Raw genomic sequence first — 25,273 nt, 5'->3', positions numbered from 1 at the left:
TAATTGCACTATGCTATTCAAGTTCCATTTCATGACATATTCTCATGTATAAGTCTCTCAATAACATAAGTCACTCACAAATTAATACCTCCCTTCTTTGTCTTAATAAGAAAAATCAATTCTACTTCCCGAAAAACTGCTTACACTTTCCCAACAACTCTATATGGCATTAATAGATACAATCCTTCCTGTTTCATAGGTACTGATGTTAAATGGTTGTTGGTGGTGGTTTAGTCACTAAGTTGTGTCTGACTCTTGTGACCCCATGAACTGTAGCCTGCCAGGCTCCTCTGTCCCTGGGATTCTCTAGGCAAGAATACTGGAGTGGGTTGCCATTTACATCATGTTTGCTTATTTTGGAGACTGAGAGCAGGGCTGTGGGTTTAGAAGGGATCAAAATAGTTATATTTTTAATAAATCTTTAAATTCATTTATTGTTACCTTTATATGTTTCTGATAAAGGGGTTTTTAGAACCTTTTTAAATAAGCATCAAATTGATCTTCTGAAAAAGATTTTCTTATCGTCTCCCCTGTATCTAGACTTGCTTTGTAAATTTGACCCTCAAAAGAGTCACTATCTTCCTCACTACTTTCTGAGTGTGGTTTGCTTTTGGTATTAAGGAATCCATTGACCTTACCAGGAAAAGTACTATCAGGATGCTTGCCTGATCTGACTCTTGTTTCATCAAGTGGAAAGAAAGAGTCTATTTAACCAAAAAATTGAGTAAGCGTATAATACTTTCCAAGGGAGAAAAAAAAAAATCATGTTCTTTGCGAGTACTTCTTAATCAATTTGAAAGTCAGACAGTCTAATTTGCCAAAGATCTCTGCTAAGATAACTGTCTCTGCTGCAGGTGCCCAGAAAGACTAGAGTGAAATAATTCACCTGGGACCCACTTTTGGGATATGCCTACCTGTCTCTCACGAAATCCATGAGAGAACCCCTGAGGAGGGAAGATCTTTGGCATTTCTCTTGGATGCCCAGGTGGTCACTCAGATGCCCAAGGACATTCTTTACAAATCCATATCTGTGCCATCATTTATTAGACTCCCCAGTGTAAGGGGGTGCTTTCACACCGGTGCTAGACACCTTCTTTGACTCTCACTTTACCTGGCTTCTCTGTAATCTCAGCAAAGTCCTGTACTACTAACCTCCACAAACCACGACTGTCCTACAAGCAAGCCTAACATAAAACACCCAGGAAAAGCCTCAGGTTCAGAGGCTAACACCTGTGCATTAACTCAGTGTTCAAAAGTAGTGTTACAGCCCTAATTCTCAGGCACAGAAATTCATTAACTGTTACATGAAATGATTTTTCAGAATCACCTGGCTCTTGTGTAGTAATTCTGAGTTGGGCAATTTTACTGTACTAAGTTTAATCTAAGACACCCTGCTATTATCAGATACTTCCTGACTTTCCCTTCTATTTCTGATCACAAAAAAGGTGGGGGCAGCTTTACAGTGTTCCAAGATTACTTGATCACAAAGAGCATGTTTAGTCAATAATGCATTAAGAATGAAGGTGAAGAAATCACAATTAACAAGGAGAAAGATGACTGACTGGTTTAAAGGTTGGGAAAAATTTGTGCTAGCTTCCTGTCTTGAACTTATTATTTTTTTTTTTCCATTTATTTTTACTAGTTGGAGGCTAATTACTTTAAAATATTGTAGTGGTTTTTGTCATACACTGACATGAATCAGCCATGGATTTACATGTATTCCCCATCCCGATCCCCCCTCCCACCTCCCTCTCCACCCGATTCCTCTGGGTCTTCCCAGTGCACCAGGCCCGAGCACTTGTCTCATGCATCCAGCCTGGGCTGGTGATCTGTTTCACCATAGATAATATACATGTTTCAATGCTGTTCATTCGAAACATCCCACCCTCGCCTTCTCCCACAGAGTCCAAAATTCTGTTCTGTACTTCTGTGTCTCTTTTTCTGTTTTGCATATAGGGTTATCGTTACCATCTTTCTAAATTCCATATATATGCGTTAGTATACTGTATTGGTCTTTATCTTTCTGGCTTACTTCACTCTGTATAATGGGCTCCAGTTTCATCCATCTCATTAGAACTGATTCAAATGAATTCTTTTTAATGGCTGAGTAATATTCCATGGTGTATATGTACCACAACTTCCTTATCCATTCATCTGCTGATGGGCATCTAGGTTGCTTCCATGTCCTGGCTATTATAAACAGTGCTGCGATGAACATTGGGGTGCACGTGTCTCTTTCAGATCTGGTTTCCTCAGTGTGTATGCCCAGGAGTGGGATTGCTGGGTCATATGGCAGTTCTATTTCCAGTTTTTTAAGAAATCTCCACACTGTTTTCCATAGTGGCTATACTAGTTTGCATTCCCACCAACAGTGTAAGAGGGTTCCCTTTTCTCCATGTATTTCTTACCACTATTGCCCAGATTCATATATACACAGACATAGATCTGGGCAACAGTGATATAAAGGGGGGATTTTATAGTAAGATGAAAAATGAATTCCTAACTACTTTTATTATTAAATTCCCATATTGGTAACCTATATGTTATCCAGTTTATGCATGATTTTTTTTTTAATTTTAATTTTTTTTTGTCATACATTGATATGAATCAGCCATAGATTTATGCATGATTTTAAAGTAATCAAACAAACAAAAAAATAATCAAACCACTGAGTTGTGCAAATATTAATCTATCCTGTTCCTTGCTGAAATAATTTAAACATATCTGTGAAATAAACATTATTGTTAATTAGTAAATACTAATGAAGGTAGAAAAGATTAGCTTTAAGTGATGAAATTTGATACCAAACATGAAAATAAAATCTGAATTAATTATGTGCTATGATTAAGAACAATTGCTGACCTTTAATTTTGCAGATACAAGATATTTATCAAATTCAAAGTAGCTAATACAAGTACTTCTGAACTTATATGGTGAAGTAGTTTCCTTCCCTGACATGGAGTTTGTCACCCTAGACAAGTTCTCTGTTGGTGCTATAAGAATCCATGAGTAAAAAAAAAAACACCAAAATGTCTGAATATTAAGTATAACCATAACAGCAGAAAAAAGTCATCCATTCATCCCTGACAAGTCCTAGCCTTGTTTTAAAGATCAGAGATAAAATCAACCAGTAAAATCTGATCCACAGAATTTCTATGACTCTCAAGTGACTTGTTTTCCTTGAGAATTAAATGTTAGAAATATATATGTATATAGTAGTCCAAATAAACACCCATAATATCTAAAACTGGCCATAATAACTTCTTTTTGGACAGCTTGTACACAGGAAGAATACGTTGCTATATAAAAATGACACCGAAAATGAGGAAATACTGCTGATTTTTATAATCGTTGACAAGGAGTGAAAGTACCATTTTTTGAAACCCAGGTAGAGACTCATTTTTATCACCTGCCAGAAGAAAAACATCTTTCATAAAATTGAGCGCCTGTCTACAGAATTCTAAATCTGTGTTTACATGGCTTTAGAGACCTGAGGTAAAGCAGGGGGACAGAACGGAAAGCTCCCTGGACAGGATCCAGGTGGAATGAAGAGAGCCTGGGTCACACACATCCTCGCCGTGCCGTACCTATGTCGCCACAGCTTCCCTCTAGCTCAGCGGTCCTCAAACGTCACCTTGTACCAGAATCATCGGGAGACGGATCGCACGAACACAGCCTGGTGGCCTCAGTCCTAGAGTTTCTGATTCAGTGGCCCTGAGATGCGCATCCAGGAGATGCGGCTCCATGTTGTGTTGCTAACTAACCTGCCCCTCTCAGGGAAGCTGATGCCAGGGGACCACACAGCAGAGAACTACTGCTCTGGTTTAAATTCTGTAAGAAAGAATATTCATTTTATGTAAGAGTGCTTCTATATTTAGGCTTCTATGCCTTGGGAGAACTGAATATATTGAAAAGTCAACTAGACCATTTGCTATAAAATGTGGCCACCTTTTGCAGCCCACAACTCTAAAATCCAGGCATGGGCCGGTGGTGGGGCGGTCCTCTCTCACGGAGCTCTGGTCATTTCACTCACGGCTTCTGCGCTGTGTTGTGTTCACCTGCACTGCAGAGATTAATTTCGTTCTATTGAACCACTTGTGAGTTGGCTTTGCAGCATGTTAAGGAAGTGCCCTTCTGTTTAGGGAAGCTGGGAGCCAAGAAACCAGGTAGAGACTGATCCTAAAACCACATGCAGAGGATGTTAAGAGGAGGTTGGGGCTAAATCAGGGCAGGGGCTGTTATTCTCTGCAGTCAGCCTTGCCTGGGTTCAAATCCCCTGGAGACTCCCCAGATGTCAAAGGATTGTGAAGGAAGGGAGAAAAATAGACACATTTGCTCTTTCTACTTTTGCACTGTGGATGATTCACTGACTCGAAAATGAGACTACAGAAATGGCAGACCTGGTGGCAGGAATAACAGGTTCATTCCATTGCCAGGAGCAATTGGTTGGTAAAACAGTAGAAGAATCTGAGGCTCTAGAACCCAGGAACCACAGCTTTTCTGTATTAACTTAAAGGGCAAGGGGGGAGGACAAGAATGATTCTAGATTTTACTTATAATAACTAACCTTAATTGTGTGCTTCCTGGATGACATTTTATAGAGAGAGACTGACTAATGTGCTATACTTCTAGCAAGTGCTGCTTTGTACCCGTAGATGAAGAATTAGTTATGCATCAACTAGATGCCTCAAAGTAACTATTATATTAAAAATCTACCCTTAACTTACACTTTAACTGGAAAATTTTTGGCTGCTACCATTTTAAGGGCAACATGTATCCAAGAAGCTTCATCCCCCTTTCTCCTGCTTCTTTTTGCCCAATATCAAACCCAAAGTCAGTCAACTCAAAAGAAATATTTCCAAAGAAAAACAAAACCATGTGAAGAAAAAAACACGATGCTAAAAATAAATTTCAAAAGATTCAATCTCAAATCCTCAAACCACACAAAAGATTATGGAGCCACATTTGCATTTCAAGGTATCTCTTAGGCTTGTTTACTTTGTCCATTTTCTTTAATTTGCTTTTTTAGAGAAACATATATGTAAACCATCATACTGAGAGTTGTCAATTAGAAGCCATTAGAAAGAAAATGAGAGATAAGTCTTAAACAATGTTTGGCCAAACCTTTAGAATACTGGACTGTGAAATGGAAAGAAGGCAACATGTACATCAAGTCAGTTTGCTTAATAGTGGGCTTTAGCACTGAATCAATACCACAATAGGCATTTCTTTCAGAATTAAGCAATTCTACAAAAAGAGAACATTCTTACCCTCATCCTTCCATTCCTTATTGCTGGCCCATCTTCTGCTAATCTCAGCACATACAAATCCATTTTGTACTCCCTTCCTCCACGAATGCTGAATCCAAATCCTTTGGCTCCTTTCTCCATGTCCACAGTGAAATAATCAAAATCCTTTGGGGTTGCGGAGAAATGGAATAAACAATTGTTTAATATCAGAGAAGCTTCTGCGGTCAGTCCCTCTGTTCTCTCTCATAGTTACTGGGATCCAACTGACAAGATATCATGAGGAGTAATCTGTCTTCAAGACAACATTCAAAAGGTTTGAGCAGATCAGAACAGTTTCCTTGGTCATTAAAAGAACTGCTGCGTAGCTTGTGGACTTTAGTTCTTATCCATTTATGTGGAAAACATGTAACTATTGCACATAGGCCTCAGTGGTATTATCTCTCTGAATTTTCTCATTCACTGCTGCTGAGCACCATAAATAAATGCACCAGAGTTGCGTGTGTTTGTGTGAGAATTATAGGTCTGCTGATCAGAAAAATGAAACAAACATGGTGGGGTCTTTGAGGTACCTGGGGCTGCCTGTAGTCTGACAGCGGGAACTGCCTGGTGTCTGGGGAGTGCTGCCTGTAGTCCAGGAGCGGAGGCTGCCTGTAGTCCACGGGTGGGGGCTGCGGGTAGTCCCCTCCTGGGGGCTGCCTGTAGTCCAGTGGAGGCTGCCTGTAGTCCGTGAATGGAGGCTGCCGGATGTCTGGTTTCACATCTTGCCTCGCTTTTACTTCTGACCTGTAACTAAATGAATGGAAATGATACTTGCTTTGGTATCTCAGGATTCTAAAGAGATTAGAATGACCTTAGGACCTCCAAGCATGTAAAGGCCATACCTCTTGGTGGTTCTTTTGCATATTCAGGATTACAAGAAGATTAAATAAATGATAAGCATTATTTTAAAATCTTTGACAAATGCCATATTATATACTTTTCACTTGGCCGCTTAAGAAATCAAAGTAAAAGTGATGGTCAATCAGAACTTTGTGAAAAAGGACTCGTGGATCACCTTCTTTGACTTGGCTATTTAAAAGCTGTGCCACTGCAGCTTAACTCACATACTTAACTATATGTACCCAAACATCAGTCTGAATTAACATCAGTAAACCCTTTGAATTTTTCTTTCTCTCTCTCTCTCTCTCACACATACACAGCATTCATTACTTCATGAAAACACAACTTAAGTGATCTCTAAATACCCTGTGCTGTGTGCTTAGTCTCTGAGTCATGTCTGACTCTTTGTGACCCCATTGTAGCCCACCAGGCTCCTCTGTCCACAAGGATTCTCCAGGCAAGAATACTGCAGAGGGTTGCCACGCCCTCCTCCAGGGGATCTTCACAACTTAGGGATCGAACCCAGGTCTCCTGCACTGCAGGTAGATTATTTACCATCTGAAACACCAGTGAAGCCCTACAAATATCTAATTAAAGGTTAGTTTAACCTGTTAGCTTGCAGAATTTTTAGTATCTTACAGAGGTTAAAGGAGTGAAAGTAAAGTATAATCACTAACTACAAATCAGGGAGAAAGTCACTGTTCAGTTCAGCTCAGTCGTGTTTGACTTTTTGGCAAAAGAGGCCAAAACTAGTTTTTTAGTTCTGTTTTGTAGATTCAAGTTGCTCTAAAATGAGGAGTTTCCAGGTCCCAAAAGGGCTAAAGCAGTCAATGCCTACCATTATGGGATCATTAACGAGACAAAGCAAAAAAATTATTACCATGTATAGAGGCTACTGAACTCCATAGTTCATTGCCAATTGCCAGAACAGTGTTCTACATAATGAGTTACTTAGGGATATAGGTCAATTAAAAAATACATTCTGTATAATAATAATTTTATCTAGAGTTAATATGGAGGATTTGAGAAAATGTTTAGCAACAAGGAAAAACTCAAATGTCTCAGGGAAATGGGTTCAAACCAGCAGAATTTTTACCTCTCACCATCTAAGACTAGATGAGTTCTGGTTTTATTTGTTTTTTTACTGACTTATGGTCTGATGAGTATTAAACATTTTAAAGAATGTCTCACCTGAGCAACTGCCATTAGTGTAATCTAAGATTTGTTGAGGACACACTGACTGTAAATGGCAGTAGATGTGTTTTTATTTGGGGCTTTCAAGGGGGTTAGCAATGCAGTTACTTTAATAAAGGGTTAAGTAGTTCCCATTAGTTACTTAACTAACAGAAGTGACACTTTCCTTTTGCAAGATGCATAATTCAGGCTTTGCTTTATACTTCAGCAAGCTGTCCACTCACCTACTGAGAGTGTGCATGCTGAGAATATAATTATTTAAAAGAAGCTTTGAAAAAGACACTTAACTATGCAAATGCATGAATTAAACAAAAGGAATTAGATGGTGACATTCGTTGGTGGGTGTTGGTTCTTTTCTAGAAATTGTTTGCTTGGTGGTTTAGATGTCACATTGTTTCAAGCTATAGCACACTTTATTTTCATTGTGGCTGTGGTGCTGGTATGAAATATCCATTATGAGCTTCCTTTCCAACCAGATGTGTCATGAAGTACAGCAAAAGAGGGTGAAATGTTAAGAGTCTCCCCGGAGCCTAGAAATAGGGACAGTTAGAACCTGTAACAGCTGTCACCCAAGCCTGCCTCTCAGCATTCAAATTTCATTCGACAGTGCCATGTGTCGGGATTTTACATTGAAGAACAACTGAAGAATTCTCTAATAAGAAAAATACACAAATTTTTATGAGTATTGCTAACTTTTAAGTGAACGACATAACAGTTAGGGCAAAAGTTGTTACTGTGAATTTGTGAAACAGTTTATTTTAAGGAAAATTCAGGATTATTATTATTATTTTTCAAAGTCTCTTAAGAGTTCCCTTACTTCATCAGTTCAGTCGCCCAGTCATGTCTGACTCTTTGCGACACCATGGACTGCAGCACATCAGCCTTCCCTGTCCTTCATCAGTTCCTGGGGCTTATTCAAACTCATGTCCATTGAGTCGGTGATGCCATCCAACCATCTCATCCTCTGATGTCCCCTTCTCCTCCCACCTTCAATCTTTCCCAGCATCAGGGTCTTTTCAAATGAGTCAGTTCTTCACATCAGGTGGCTGAAGTATTGGAGTTTCAGCTTTAGCATCAGTCCTTCCAATGAATATTCAGGACTGATTTCCTTTAAGGATGGCCTGGTTGTATCTCCTTGCTGTCCAAAGGACTCTCAAGAGTCTTCTCCAACACCACAGTTCAAAAGCATCAGTTCTTTGGCTCTCAGCTTTCTTTATAGACCAACTCTCACATCCATACATAACTACTGGAAAAACCATAGCTTTGACTAGACAGACCTTCGTTGACAAGTAATGTCTCTGCTTTTTAATATGCTCTCTAGGTTGGTCATAGCTTTTCTTCCAAGAAACAAGTGTCTTTTAATTTCATGGCTGCTGTCACCATCTGCAGTGATTTTGGAGCCCCCCAAAATAAAGTCTGTTACTGTTTCCATTGTTTCCCCATCTATTTACCATGAAGTGATGGGACTGAATGCCATGATCTTAGTTTTCTGAATGTTGAGCTTTAAGTCAACTTTTTCACTCTCCTCTTTCACTTTCATCAAGAGGTTCTTTAGTTCTTCTTCGCTTTCTGCCATAAGGGTGGTGTCATCTGCATATTTGAGGTTATTGATATTTCTCTTACTGATGGTAGTTCCCTTACTTATGAAAGGATAACCTTTGTAGGTTGTATACTAGTATAACTCTCTGTAGCTACTAATTACATTATTAAAGAGACTTTAGAGATGATAAAACCAGATTGCTAATGGTAAATTCTAGGAGAATTTTATGGTATAAGTTCCAGAATCAAAAAATGCTGCTCATGTGGTAGGGGATATTATGGTGGGATTTTGCCTCATGTGGGTCTTTCAAGAATTGCTTCCAGTCTTCAGCATCGAGTGTACAAAGTCTCTGAAAGAAGTCAATTTCTAATGCTTTCCACTGACCTTGATATTTAAGACATGTAAATAATGATTGCTTTTGCTGGGAAGGTGAACTCTGCTATTTATACTTAGTTTTTGAATATATTACACAAGGGCTCCTCACTGTTTTCAAAAAATGCTTTTCCTTGAGCAATGTTTTGCTTCTATCAAAATTATTTTGTTTCCTGAGCACACACCAAAAGGATGTTAAGAGAGAAGTGAATAGAGGTGTGCAGCATGTCAGGAGAAAGCCAATTCAAGAGTAAATAAGACAGGGTAAAATATTCACTTCTTCTAACTCATATAAGAAAATTTGCAAGCAGATTGTCATTTTATTTTATCACACTTTAACATGGAAACTGGCTCAATTTGACATGGAGGTGGGCACTTGTACAAACGAACTAATAGGAAATTCATACTGTGCTTGGCATACAAGTTGCCTTGCAGACATCTGTAGCCTGATCTAGAAAAAGGCAGAGTTTCTCTCTGATACCATGAACATCTTGAAATGAACCTAGAAAAATGGTTCTAGAAAAACGGTTCAGTGAGATTTTAGAATTATTTCATTCATTTGGAAAAGATCCACCTACTGGCAATCAAAAAGTTAAGCCAGGAAACGTGAGTCTCAGGAAAAGGGCCCTGGAATTGGAATGAGCACATTCCAGACATTTAATGTTACTGAAGCAAAAACAGCTAAGAATCCTGGGTAAATCTGTTAGTAATCTATAAAACAAATTTTGGATCAACCTGTTAATCCCAGAGTTAGGAAATATTTTATCCTGAAGTCAGGCAAAAAACAAACAAACAAAAAAATATCCAAAGGCTGCTGTTTCTGTGACAAGGGCTGAGTCCCTGTTGTAACTAGTAGCTGATGGGGACAGGGCAGTGGCCTCTCCCCAGCGCCATTCTCCCCGCTAAACTATTACACTCCAGCGATGAGATTACCCACCCCCAGGCCAGAAGCAAGAGCCTGATTCCAGCAAAGTCTAATCCACAAAGGGAAGATGGAACTGTGTCTGGGAAGCTAACTGACAGAGGCAGAGCCAAGAAGCAGGGGCGTCTGATGCTGGCTCAGGAACTGCAGGAGCACTTGGATCCCTCCTCCCAAGTCTAAAATGAATCCTGGGGAAAGTCAGTGTGATCTGTCCAAAGCATACATGGTGAAAGCAAGCACATCAGGGACTTATTACCGAGGCACCCAGGACATACTCCTCTTATGGACTCTTGGATTCTTGCGTCTGTATCATTTACTCTTTGGGGCTTAGTCTTTGTTCTTCTCTGGGCTATATTAAAACCATACACAGCAGAGGACAACAGACATCTACTTCTCTAAGAAAGGAAATGGGAGAAATCAGAATAGGACTGGGCTTCATGGAAAGAACACTTGTGGCACAGGGAAAATATTTGCTTTGCAACATTCTGAGTGATAAACCTAGAGAGTTCTGGGACTCAAAAACTGGGTCTCACTTCATCTTCACTAACAGGGGAGGCAGGAGATGGGTAGCAGATGTTCACGAAAAGGACCAGTGAGGGTTTTGTTTTCAGAGATATTCCTGTGGGTTGTTCTATTTTTCTCCTTTGAAAGGGTGAAAACAACATGGGAACATGTCCTCATCTCTTTCTTTAATGGCTCCACCTAATTCAGGCTCCCTGTTACACACAAGTCTCAATAGGAAGACAGCATTGATTTTCTATGGCATCCTTATATTATGGAAGTTCATAGTACCTGATCACATTTGTTCATGATGTGAGATGGAAGGATCTCATTAGACTGTTGGTAGGTGGACATAAAGTAAAATGCAGTGAAAACACTAACCTATATTCATGCTCACAAATTCTTCAGCATTTCCCCCTCCATGCCACTGTTATTCTCTGGGCCATCAGCGACTTGGTGGACATGGCAGCCACATCTAACCACATTCATCTCGATCAGCCTCCAGTCTGCTCTCTAAGGGGCCAACTGAGAGAGAGTCTTGCAAAGCTAATCCAAGGATGTCAGTCCTAAGCTTAAAATCCTCCAAAAACCTCTTTGCTACACTTAAGATAAAGATCAGAATCTATAACATGCCTACAGGACCCTTTAGGGTGGGTCCCCACCACCCATGCTCCCTCTCCCTCACCCCTGACACTGGCTTTATTTCCTCCCTCATGCTTGCATGCTCCCTCCTGCCCAAGGGTCTTACTGCATGCTACTGAATACTGTAAATATTACTCTCTTTAATGTGCTCTTCAGCTAGCTAACCCCTTACTTATCTGTAATCATGCACTGTTTACTCAGGAAAGCTTCTCTTACTGTGAAGGACAGACATCTACATTTGCTAACAAAACTATGTTTATAACACATACACAATCTCAAAATCACACAAAGGTGCACATGGTAATTTTTACTTTTTGAAAATCTCTCTCCTGCCTGCGTTCTGTCCTGTCCCAAACTCTCTCCTTATACTTTCCTCATTATTCAAAATTAGAAAAAACAGAGGAAACTTTACCTATTTTCATGTCCTTGAGGCTGAAGTGGCTGAGGCGGAGCTGGCTGGGCGATGGGACTGTTGGGGGTGGCCGGGCTGGGCTGGGCCAGAGGACTCTGCTGGGCCAGGGGGCTGTGCTGCTGGGCCATGGGGCTCTGCTTTTCTGAGCCGGGTGCTGAAGCAGGGCTGTTGAGTTCTGCAGTGGGAAACCAAAGAGGCAAATGAAGTCAGGCTGGCATTTGATAAAGGGCAAGAGGTGGCCAGAGATGGTTCCTCTGCCTCCTCACACGACTCAAGGCTATGGTTCTTGCAGTTTCTGTTAGGCTTTAAGATAACAGCTTAAACTTAGCAAGTTCTAATACGCTCCTAGAATTAGTATTCTTTCATAAATGATAAGGCTGCTGAACAAGGTTATGAACAAAAATCTCTCGTCCTTTGTCAGAAGAAAAGATTACGATAAAAAGTATTAAAACTACGAAAAATAATTAAAAGGACTCTAAAATATATTCTACTTATTCTAGCATTACTTGTTGAAGCAAAGTGTTTCAGCCATTACATTTTGGTTGTAATGAGAAGTCCTACCAGTATCCTAAAGTTTGGATAAGGAATTAACCGCAAGAAAACAAAATGCTTTTCATAATCCTTTCTTCAGTTCCTTGTTAGTCTTATTTCCTAATAACCCTCTCTGCACTCCATTTCTCCAGAAAGAACATTCGACAGAGGAAAGTTAGTAAGTTGTTCTTTGTTAAAACTGCTTCTTGGTCTTTCTTGTTATAGCATCAAATTTTCATCTGAAATTATCTCTCTGTGTTGGACTAAGAGCAGGAGAGACACATTTCATACAGGAAAAGGGAGAAGCAAATCAGGTTTCTGAAACCAATTTTGCTTGAAGTTGACTCCTGTTGAATATTTTATACATAATGTTGTCTGCATATAACAGGTTAAAATGGTTATTTTTTTTCCTGGGTGACAAAAAAGTGATATATTAGTGTTCCCTTATAAACCACTTTCCTCTTTCTTTGCTCCCACCCTACATTTAAAATTTTATTTTCCACCTGTATCAGCCTCGGCACCGTGGACACTTGGAGCCAGAGGATTCCACGCTGTGGTGGGCGGCCCTGTGCTCTGTAGGATGAGTACAGAGGAGCATTCTTGTCCTTTCCCCACTGGAGAGCAGGAGCATCCCCACCCCAGACATGACAACCAACAAGGTCTCTAGGCATCTCCAAATGCCCCCTGATGGGACAAGATCATCTCTGCTGAGGACAGCTGTTTTATATTTAAAGTCAGGTGGCTACCTGATGCCTGCTTGTTAGATAGTCCCAGATGAAATCAGGAGATGGAGGAAACCAGAGGTGTCCAAGGTGACTGAGCCCATCCCTCTCCACGTGGGACACTGTGGTCCAATCACCAGTGAGCTCCAAAGACTGAGTCCTCAAGTAACAGTACTGAGTCAGCAGCCTCAAACTAGTAATGAACCCACTGTGTCTGGAAATGGTGAACTGATGGTAAATTGATGCTCAGAATTTCGTTGCTCTTTAAGGCATGGCTATGGGTTGTGATGCTTATGACTCCTCAAGCCTCAGGGGGGAGTCCTTGTACAGAGAAATTCAAAAGGCTAGGTGGGAATTTAAAATTCTTATCAGATGCAACATTTTCTAAATGAGCTCTCTTTTTACCACAAAACTTCCTCAAGCTTTTCAAAATCAATCTGACTTTGAAGAATCCTCCAGAGCTTAAGTGTTAACATGAATATTTTTTTTTCCTTCAGATTTGTAACTCTATCATCTCTGTTGAATGGGTTCTGGCTTAATATATAACCATAAAAACAGTACTCCTGGGACCAAAGGGAATGACTGAATAACCCGGTGTCTTGGGATTCACACTAGTTATCTACAACACCATATAGCTTGATCCTGGAATCACTGGTAATGAGTAAATAGGATATGGGTTGCCTCAGAGTGTTACTTTTTGCAAAATTGGATAACAACTTTGGACATTCTGATATTCCTGACTGCAGCCAGGTGAGCTCCCGGGCCCCGGCTCAGGCACTCACCCTCCTGAGGAATGATGCGAAGGGTGACACTAAGACCCGCATCCTTGATGAGCTTCACGATGTCTGCATGAGGCATGTTGATGATAGACTGGCCGTTCACTGCTAGGATCCGGTCTCCCACTTTTAGCTTTGCACAGCGATCTGCTGGACTCCCATCAATGATGCGTCCGATTTTATGTGGCACAGCTACAAAAACATCCCAAACAGAAACAGGTATCAGGGCCATTACCAGTACAAGTTCTACCTTTGAGTGCCTGCCGCATAGGAAACAACATGATGTCAGAATTCTGCCTTTTGTCAGTCTCTCGAGACTATGATCTTTTCTATCAAACGCAGCCCTGTGCATATAGCTGAGACCAGAGTTTCTACAGTCAAGGCTAAATTCTGTGATGGGCCAATTCCAAACACATGCACCAGAGATTCTCAAACTTTGAGGTAAATTATAATCACCCTAGGATTAAAAATACATCTCTTTGAGTCTCATCCTAGACCTTGTGAATCAGAATGTTCAGGAAGAAGGGGAGGATAATGGATTTTTAAGAAGCTCCTCAAGAGATTGCAATACATACAAAAAATTTAGAACCAGGGACGTAGAATACAGTACCCAAAGAGCTCATACTCTAGAGACAAAAATACAGTTTAGAAAAACACAATAAACCTGGGAACTTATATCTACCCTCTTCTATTTTACTAAGAGGATAAAACAGGAAAGGGAAGAAATACTTACTTATATGGGAATTATACAGCTGATGAAGAAGTTATGACCAACTTCCTACCCAACTATTAAGGATAAAGGCTGATGCAGTTTTCAACTATTACTTATTCTTTCTGATTCAGTGAAAGTGGTGCTAAGATCTTGTTAATATCTGGTATGTAATGTAGTTCATCAAATTTAAAATTCCACTAAGATACACTTTTCTTTTATGCACCACAAGAAAGAAAAATAGGAAAAAAAAACCAAATCTCTAGCATTGAAACAGTAACTCCATTTGACAAAGCATGTTCTCTAATTTTTGAAATGTTAAAATATGAAAAATGTGTATTACAATTAATGGAATATGGTGTGTGTCTCTTTAAAACAATGACAATTCATTTTGTCATTATTTATTTGTACGCATGGGGAGAGCCAGGTTTGTGGGGATATAGATTTTCTAATGGGTTGATTTGGGTTCAAAGTCATTGTCTGAGTTCCTAGAGGTTAACTATTTTTGGGGTCACATATCAATAGTGCATGGTGTCCTTATGCGTGCCCTCAAGGTGCTGACCGTATAGAAACTTGTTTCTTTTTCTTTTTCCCTTCAAGACAAGAGCCCAGCGGGGAAACTGCCTGTCAAAGACTTGCTGCACTCCCTGTGGAAGTCAGGGACTGATTTCATCTGCATAAAGAGGCAAAGACATACTTCACCATTCATTATGCCCCAGGGATGTCTGTTCCTTAAACTCTCAATCTTGTGTCTGAGATACAGTGAAAGGCAGAACATCAACTAATGACCATGGTAAGGAAGGACAATCAGAGAGTTCATGAACCAGTGCCTTGATCATATTTCTGTTGTGAAAGGTTATAGGTAGCATATGAAAATATTGGCCGAGACTGTGTCTCTGAAGTGAAACTCATGTTGGAAGCTCAAACACATTTTTATTTACCATAAGCATGGATGGCTTTAATTAAGAACAACTTACTTACAGCATACTGATGATCATCTGAGAATCTTAGGACAATACATTGCTCAAGCAGAAATGTAACAAAAACTCATTCATTTACTAATTGTGTAACATGATATGGGTATTGCAAGGTTGTCTGGCCTTCAATCATAAATAGAGTGAACTTTCATTCCTGTTTTTGCATTCTTTCATGGCCAAGAGTATCCTGGATCAGTCAATAAATAATAAGATCTCCCTGGTCACACTATATAATATTGTTATCTATCCTGACCTTTAAACAACTATCTGACCTCTCTGACTTTCTGTATTTCAAAAGTAAAATTAGGATAGTAATATAGTTGAACTCACAGGATGGTTCTGAGAATTAAATGAGTTATCATACATAAAATGACTAAAACAGTCCTTGGCATTAAGAATTGCTCTGTATTAACTCTTCATTCATTCTTTCTATTACTGTTATTTTAAAGTGACATCACTATTGATATGTGTGTGCTTGGATATTGGCACCAGCTGAAATTCTGTCTGCATGGGGCAAACCTGTAACACAGCTAAAATGGAAGGAATACTGCTTACTACAGAGCAATATTCCCTAAGTATCAACAGGGGTAAACAGTTCATTTGGGAAAGAGAGGTATGTTTTATGGAAAACAGAGACACCAGCTGAGGTCAAGAGTCCTGTTCGCTTTTCTGAGGTTTCACAAAAAGGTGTTGCAACAATCTCTATATGAAAACACCAACTTACAAGTTAAGAGTTAATTATCCAAAGGAAAATGAGCATAATACAGATCTCTTCTGTATATGATGCATTTTCTGCATTGAACCTCTCTCACACACATACACGCACTTTTAACTATGCTAAGATAAATGCAACTTTATCTTCAGTAAATTATGAGACAGCTGACAGTGTTTTTTTTTTTTTTTTTTGAGACAGCTGACAGTGTTATCACTGCATGTTTACAGCGTAGGAAACTGAGGCATTAAACAGTCTGCGGTCTGCCCAAGGTCACAGAGGCTAACCGGGGTTTAGAATTCCAGACTGTCAGATGCCACAGCCTGTGTCCTTAACAGAGCCCGGCACTGCCTGTCTCACGGTCACCAACTCCTCCCTCCACTCGAGTGCTCCCTGAGCACCTGGGGCTTTAATTTGGGGAGTGCAGGCTGCCCCTAAGAAGAGAGTCGTAAATGCTTCACCACTGGCCCTGATCCAGAGGAGGGTGAAAGGCAGGAGGTTTGCTTGAAGCGGTTTCTTTGCGGCAGCTCTTTTGAAAGGCAAGGAAGGAGGAGATAGGAAGGGGAGAGAGGGCAGCAGGGAGAGGAGAAAACAGGAAAATTGGACAGCTCCTCAGATCCCATTTAGCAAGGACTTCACATCGCAATGTCATTCTTTTGAGGCAATTTCTCTGGGTATTAGAAACAGTCACATTTGAAATGAAATTAAAAAATACATTTCAAAACACATACAAATGATATTTAGATGATTTTCTCTTTTGAATTATTCATGCCTCTGCTCCCCACCATTACTGCGCATCATTTAGAATTTCTGGGCATAAAACTCCAAATGTTTCAAAACAAGATTTCACATACACGCACACAGGCACATTATGCTACTATTTATTAATTTCCAGGCACTGTATTAGGCACTTATTTTAACTCCTTACAACTTCAATGTGAAACAGCTGTAAAAATTTAATGATCATGCTTATTTAACTGTTGAGAAAACAACAACAAAAAATGTCAAAGCCTATGACTTGGAAGCTTGGGGTTACTCCCTTCTTTTTTAAATATGTGACAAAGTGAAAGTGAAAGTTGCTCAGTCGAGTCTGACTCTTTGCGACCCCATGGACTATACAGCCCACAGAATTCTCCAGGCCAGAATACTGGAGTGGGTAGCCTTTCCCTTCTCCAGGGAAGAGAAGGGAAAACCCAGGGATGGAATCCAGGCCTCCTGCCTTGCGGGTGAATTCTTTACCAGCTGAGCCACAAGAGGCTGAAAGCAATTTGAATTAAGAGAAGTGAAGGACTGCTTGGTGAAACAGCTTAGGAAACCATGCTTGAGATTTTAAGATGAAAGTTTCATTCTAAATATGTGTATGGTGATAATTCTTTCAAGGTCATTTTCACTTTATTAGGACAGGTAGCATAAAAACTAAAAACCAAGATAAAAGAATGAAAACTAAATTCTATGACAACATACTGGAATGATGGAGTGGCTTACATAATATCTGAATGAGTACACAATGCAGAAATGGATGCCCCATCACTGAAGTGCCTGGAATGGCTTTATTCAAATAGTTTGCTATTGGCATGTACTGTCATAAAACCAGTACCTGAAACTCTCGGCAGGTGCAGACAGCCTCACTTCCCTTTACCAGCATTTCCCCTCCATACATAAGCACATCAACTGCTATTCTACAACAAGGAGAGCTCAGAGGAGGCTCACTCCAGAAACAAGATGCAGCTCCACTCGCTCAGTCATGAGGTCTACAGAGCTTGTGACCTAAGGACTTTCTGTGCATAGTTAATGAGATTACAGAGCATGGAAGAGGCCCTGACCTTGATTTCTATTATTGGGATGAATGGTAGTCATTAATTCTCTGAGAATTGATGATTAAGGTAACTGCTGGAGTGCAGTCCATTTAGACGGCATGCCTCCCAGACATCATCTGTCAGGCAGCAACATAAATCAAGTCTTTGGATCAAGCCTCTTGACACAGTGTTCTTAAGATACACGGATATTTGGGAAAAGCTACAATATGTCACGAAGCTTTGGGCATACTGACATTGGAAGGGAGACAACATATTACTAGTTAGAAATTTTCCTTTAATTGCAAATCACATAAATTACGGGAAAAAGAAACCGATCTTTTCCTTCTTTATTCCTTTTTGGGTAAAACACTACTGTGCACTTACACTGCAATATGTCTCGTATTTTCCTGAGATGAACTGACTCTTCTGGCAATGCTCAACACCGCAAACTTGTTTTAGTAAGAATATTCAGACACAATCAGTTGGACCAGATGGTCTCTAAGTTAGCACTAAAGGTCTGGATTCTTTGCGTGTCTAGCCATAACCATTACAGGAAGCCACGATCCTCCCTTCTGGCTGTGGCTTTCTCTTCTGGGACCTACTATGGTCTATCCAGACACCTTCAGTCACTGGACAACCAATGAGCTCTTGTGTTCTCCCTTGGGTCAGTTCCCATCAGAAGGTGGGAGGACTTTTCTTGCTCTGGTGGTGTATATTTTCGGAATCTTTTGGTGACGGATTAGTCATGGAATTTTTAGCTGCATCATCCTACTGAAGGGAATAGTGGATCTTCCTCCCACCTTTCCCCCTAATATTTCCTTGTTGTTTTATATGTATCTCATTTCAGAAAAGGAAGAACCTGTGACTCATGTTTACATTTAATTATTTCCTTGTTATCGGACCCCACGAAGTAGAGTTGTATGTTGAGGAAAGCGTTAGATGGGGAAAGTGAATTCTGCATCATTCATGTCAAACTTACAAGGGAGAAGTTTCTGAAATGAAAGTGACAAAAATAAATTCTTCAAAGGCAATCAACAGTATCAATTCTCATTAGCTCACAATTCCACTAATTTGTGAAGGTTAAACAACATGCCATTAGCTTTAAGAGGCGACAGAAGTTAGTCTGGGTTTAGAATCTATGACCTGACACGAAAAGAATTTTTTTTAAACTAGATGATTCCAGTTGGTTTTCTTAAAATCACCTGTGAAAATTATCTATTGCCTAGTTTTAAAATTGTGGGTCAGGGTAGGAAAATCAGTAGTTCTATCAATAGCATATTCCTGCACAGTATCTTCTGAGTAACAGGCAAAATGCTAGGTACATTGGGGACGACAATAATAAAATAAATGCATGGCATTTGCCCTCAAGAAACTCCCAGTCCAGTTGCATAGACCAGGGATAATCATATCAAATATTTAAAACACAACACAAGTGGAAAATGTGTGGTGCAAGTAACATACAAGAGTAGGAAGGTGGGATGGATTACCGCATCCAGGTGTGGACTTACAGACTGATAAGGAAAAGGAAGCCACTCTGGGGAAGACAGGGCACATGGCCCCTCGGCTAAGTGGCAGCTCCCTTAGCGAAAAACTCATGACAGTAGAGGGGGTGCCATCACATCCATGCGGGAGATGCACAGAGAGGATGCTATGCGGACGGGGTCCCTCCAACCATCACTATGCTTCCATGTTTCCCCGAGAGCCTAAATATGATGCCTCTGCCCAGCTTCTCCATATATACAGAACAACAGAAGAGTAATTGTCACAGGATATTTCTAATATATGATAATGGATTCTGATTTTTTATGGGGGGGGGCCTTCGGAAAGCCAAGCCTAGTGCTACTCTCGCTCATTTTCCATCCCTCTCCTTCCTAGAGCCCCGAATGAGGACGCGCTGTGGCGACAGCCCACTCAGCTGGATCTCTCCCTCCCAGCAGTGTGCCGCAACGTCCTTCGAAAGAGATTTTCTAGGTTGTCAGGGGGCGAAGATGTGGGGAAAACATGTGTTTGGTATTTTTAAAAAAATCTGTGGTAAAATTAAGAAAAAAACAGACTGCATGGCTTGTTTTCCTCTAGAAGTCTGTAAAATTCAGATTTCCAAAAATGAAAACGTCTTCTCTGAATTTCATAGCCAAATAACTTGCAATCCAAAATCGAGCAGCTGGTGTTTTAAGGACTGCAGATTCCAAAAGTGCACTTTCCCCTCTCCAGCTCCCATTAGTCATTCTCTTGTGGTTGAACAGTTTAGTCACCCTGCAGTTGGTAACAAGCAAGACAGTCAGATGAGAGAATGGGGAGAGGGCCCCACCACTGGCATTTTGGGAAGCCCGCTGAACTCGTGTTTCAAGGGGCAGAAAGACCACCTAAAAAGTTAACCACACGGCTGAAGAGGAGTAGACACTCATCAACTGTACCTTACATTTATGCTATTACTTTCCTGACAGTGAACTGGTAACCAAAAGAAAACTCATCGCATTAGGAAATGTAATTAGCTATTACTTGACCGTCCCATCCTGGAACACGAGGTTGAGTTAGCAACCTCATCTTGTTTGGAAAGATTTGGTGAACTTGTAGGCACAGGCCCGGTTTCATGCATGTGCAACCTATACACAGATTTCTACACTCAAAAGGGTCTTGTGTTTGGTTCAGTGGTGTACTTTCAACATCCTCATCTTCTTAATAATTTCTAAATAAGGACATCATGCTTTCATTTTCCACTGAAAATGAATATGGGTGCTGAAAATTATATAATTGATCAAATCCACTATGAATATACAATGGAGGTGACAAACAGATTCAATGGATTAGATCTAGTAAACAGAGTACCTGAAGAACTATGGGCAGAGGTCCGTAATATTGTTGAGGGGGCAGCAAACAAAACCATCCCCAAGGAAAAGAAATGCAAGAAGGCAAAATGGTTGTCTGAGGAGGCTTTACAAATAGCCGAGGAAAGAAAAGCAAAAAGCAAGGGAGAAAGGGAAAGGTATACCAAACTAAATCCATAGTTCCAGAGAATAGCAAAGAGGCCTTCTTCAATGAACAAAGAAATAGAGGAAAACAACAGGAAGGGTAAGACTAGAGATCTCTTCAAGAAAACTGGAGTTATCAAAGGAACATTTCATTCAAAGATGGGCACAATAAAGGACAGAAACAGTAAAGACCTAATAGAAGCTGACGAGATCAAGAAGAGATGGAAAGAATACACAGAAGAACTGTACAAAAAAGATCTTCTTAATGACCTTGATAACCATGATGGTGCAGTGTCTCACTCAGAGCCAGACATTTTGGAGTGTGAAGTCAACTGAGCCTTAGAAAGCTCTATTGCCAATAAAATACTAGTGAAGGTGATGGAATTCCAGCAGTTATTTAAAATTCTAAAATATGATGTTATTAAAGTGTTGCATTCAATATCTCAGCAAATTTGGAAAACCCAGCAGTGGCCACAAGACTGGAAAAGGCCAATCCTCATCCTAATTCCCAAGAAGTGTAGTACTAAAGAATGTTCAAAACACTGGACAATTGCACTTATATTCATCTCATGCTAGTAAGGTCATGCACAAAATCCCCTGAGCTAGGCTTCAGCATTTCGTGAACCAAGAACTTCCAGATGTTCAAGCTGGGTGTAGAAAAGGCAGAGGAACCAGAGATCAAGTTGCCAACATTTGCTGGATCATAGAGAAAGCAAGGGAATTCCAGAAAAACATCTACCTCTGTTCCATTGACTACACTAATGCCTTTGACTGTGTGGATCATAACAAAAGGTGGAAAACTCATAAAGAGATGGGGAAGGGGGATACCAGACCATCTTATCTGAGAAGCAACAGTTAGAAGCGTGAATGGAACAACTGAATTGTTCAGGATTGAGAAAGGAGTACAACAAGGCTGTTTATTGTCACCCTGTTTATTTAACATATACACAGAGCACATCATGAGAAATGCCAGGCTATTTCCACCACTATTTACTTCTGTCCAGCTTGTTACTCACTAAGCATATATCCTTCTTCTCTTTCTTTAAATAGATTTTTACTGTTACCATGACATTTCAGGGCTTCCCTGGTGGCTCAGACAGTGAACAATCTGCCTTCAATGCAAGAGACCCGGGTTCTCATGGGCGGAGGAGCCTGGTAGGCTATAGTCCATGGGATCCCAGAGAGTTGGACACGACTAAGTGACTAACACACCACATTTGAAGGAGTTTGTGTATTCTTTGCATACTATTTATATCCCTTATCATCTGACAAAACATCTAGACATGAGAGTGGCAGGAGCTAAAGAAACTTCAGAATAGTCATGCCCCTCAAATCTGCAGGTGGCCAGAAAGGCATGCATGTGGGTATGTGGAGCTGGAGAGGGAGAAGATAGGGAAACACTTCCATTTCTAGATATCACTGTAGAAATACATTTCACTTTACTGTATATCCCAAGAAGTCCTTTTTTCCCTTGCTAATTTCCAGGCAGCTGGGACATTCTTTTTATTACCTGTTTTGGTCTGAAATTGACATAGAAAATCTGTCCTTCTAAGTCAAATATCAACTCTACTCAACATTTTTTGCATTTTCCTCCAAAAATTCTGTAAAGGATACATATTTCCACCACTGAGTTAAATTAGTGACCCAAGATTTTCCCGTTATGGAGTAAAAACTAAAAATAGAGCTACTATATGACCCAGATATCTCACTCCTGGGTATCTACCTGAAGAAAACCATAATTTATAAAGAAAAAAGTACCCCAAAGTTCACTGCAGCACTATTTACAACAGCTAGGATATGGAAGCAACCAAACTATCAACAGAGAAATGGATAAACAAGATGTGTTACATATATACAATGGAATATTACTCAGCCATAAAAGAAACACTGTTGTGTCATTTACAGAGATGTGGACAGACCTAGAGACTATTATATAGAATAAGTATGTCAGAAAGAGAATATTGCTTACATGTGGAGTCTAAAAAAATGGTACAGATGAACTTACTTGCAAAGCAGAAATAGAGACAACAGACGTAGAGAACAAAGTTACAGATACCGAGGTGGAGAGAGGTGGTGGGATGAACTGGGAGATTGGGATTGATGCATATATACTACCATGTATAAAATAGATAACTGATGAGAACCTGCCGAATAGCACAGGTAACTCCTCTCAGTTCTCTGGGGTGACCTACACGGGAAGCAAGTCTAAAAAAGAGGGGATATATGTATATGTGTAACTGATTCATCTTTCTATATAGCAGAAACTAACACAACATTTTATATTTCAATAAAAATTTAAAGAAAAATGAAAGTTTGAATTTATTTTGTCAAAAAAAGAAAACCACAAACAAACCCCAGGTGAATTCCTTTTGTTCTCCAAGGTGGAATACATAGTCAGTAAATCCTGAGTCTTTTTTGATGCACTCTTTCCTTTTGCTAAAGCACATCCTATAGTATCTTCCTATAGAAACTATACACGGCAGAAAGTAATGGTTCAGTATTTAATGTTTGAAAACATCTTCAGCTTTACTTTCTCATTTGAAATAAAACTCTGGCTTTGAATTCTAGGTTGTATGAAATTTGAGGTTTAAAAATCCCTTTTTCCTTAGAAATTTGCTGGCATTGTTCTACTGTCTTCTAATGTCCAGTGTTGCTACTGAGATGTCTGAACTCCTTAGGATTTTTTTCCCTTGTATATAACCTACTTATTTTGCTGTTTCTTTTCAAAAATGTTTATGATTGTCCTTGTACATTTTGTGATCTAAAGTTTTGCAGTGATGCATTTTGGTTCATTTCAGTATGGAGACATTTCTTTTAGTGTTGCTTTAGGGAACTTTTATTATAATAATCTTTGATAACTTCCATTCTGTTTCTCCGCTCTCTCTCTGTGAAACTCTTGGTAGTTAGACATTGACTTCCTGTATTGACCTGCTAATTTTATCATCTCTTTCATTCTGTTTCTTTTTGTCCTACTGCCAGTGAGATCCCTTTACTCTAACTTTCAATCCTTCTGTTGAATTTTTAACTTTAGGCAAGATATTTCTGATTCCTAAGAATTCTTTCTTTAATCATATCATTCTTTTTTTTTTTATAGCATTCTATACTTATTTTATGATGGTAATATTCTCTATCTATGTATGTAAGTGAGTGATCTTTGAAGTTTGCTATTGTTCCATTTTTCCTTTTATTCTTTCATTAATTTGCTTGCTTTTCTGTTTTAAAAGTACAAATTTCATGTCTGGTGGCCATGGTTGTTGTTTTCCATTCTTCCCAAGGTTTCCAAAGTTCTGAGCTGGTCTGAGTTTCTAAGAGAAAATGGGCAGATCAGTGCTTTTCATTTCTCTTTTTGGTTTCCTTTGTCTTACTAAATGAGTTGCCATATTTTTGTCTTTAAAGTATCTTCCCCATTCATAGCCATCCTTTCTTCTTCATTTACCACCATTTTATTGGTGTCTAAGAAATGGGAAAAGATAAATCTTAATGACATCATTAATTAGAACTTGAAAATATCTTCTGTAAATTTTATTTTATGTTTTGCAATCAATGTTGGCATACCAGTTAAAGACTTGGAATCTATTTGGGGAAAAAAAAATCAATATTTTATGGACCCAAACTTTAAAAGTCCTGCTGTTTCCTGTAGCCCTGACAGATAAAATATAAAAGATAAGTGACTTCTTTTCAAGAGTTCAGAACATGTCATAAAATTACATTTCATCGACTCCAGGTATTGTGTTAAAAATGTTCAATGAAACCACACTTTCTTTCCTCTATATGTCTCAACTGCCTTTGAGAATTCACACCCATCAATGTACTTGGCTTTCAGTAATTTCTCAGCAGGCCCAATAGAAATGGTTGATAGTTACAAGCAAGTGTTGCTGACAAGCCATGTTTCTCATTTTTACAGATGCGGCGTATTCTATCTCTGCCATCTCCGTTTTCCTTTTATAGCTTCTGAAATTGTGTTTTGTAAAAAGTCACTTGGCTATCTTCACACAGTTTCCCTGTTACAATAGGTAAATGTCAAAAGCAATCAGGTGCAATATCAGCTTTTCATTGTATTCCCCTAAGCCCTCAGGTAGATAATAACTTCTTGCAATATTTTCTTAATGTAAACGGAAACAGATACTAACCCAGGCAAACGATCCCTCCTGAGCCAGCTGTCCTTTTCAATATGTTATCCAGAAGATTACATGAATATTTATCGGCTGTTTAGTTTCTCACAGAAGTCAAAGTTTCACTAACAGGTATGTCACGTTTTAACTTGAAATAATGCAATTTTGCATGACTGGATAAAGCATGAATAGACCCTCAAGCAAAGGGTTCAAGAGCTAGAAGATCTTGATCATACATTAATTTGAAAACAACTTTCA

General features: G+C 39.6%; 1 protein-coding gene across 6 annotated transcripts in view; it reads right to left on the bottom strand.

Moving 5' to 3' along the window:
* MAGI2 (membrane associated guanylate kinase, WW and PDZ domain containing 2) overlaps nucleotides 1-25,273 on the bottom strand; it is a 1,438,402-nt gene that overhangs the window by 118,777 nt on the left and 1,294,352 nt on the right. For all 6 annotated transcript variants that reach the window (XM_043871630.1, XM_043871631.1, XM_043871626.1 and 3 more), the window contains 4 exons: nucleotides 13,747-13,932; nucleotides 11,712-11,886; nucleotides 5,819-6,038; nucleotides 5,271-5,414 (listed from right to left, as the gene is read on the bottom strand). In XM_043871630.1, coding sequence (XP_043727565.1) covers nucleotides 5,271-5,414; nucleotides 5,819-6,038; nucleotides 11,712-11,886; nucleotides 13,747-13,932 — 725 coding nt within the window. The remainder of the gene's footprint in view (nucleotides 1-5,270; nucleotides 5,415-5,818; nucleotides 6,039-11,711; nucleotides 11,887-13,746; nucleotides 13,933-25,273) is intronic.

The sequence above is a fragment of the Cervus elaphus genome, chromosome 18 (genome assembly GCF_910594005.1).
Source record: "Cervus elaphus chromosome 18, mCerEla1.1, whole genome shotgun sequence".
NCBI classification, from domain to species: domain Eukaryota; kingdom Metazoa; phylum Chordata; class Mammalia; order Artiodactyla; family Cervidae; genus Cervus; species Cervus elaphus.
The sequence above is the reverse complement of the archived record's forward strand: the minus strand, read 5'-3'. Positions and strand labels throughout refer to the sequence as shown.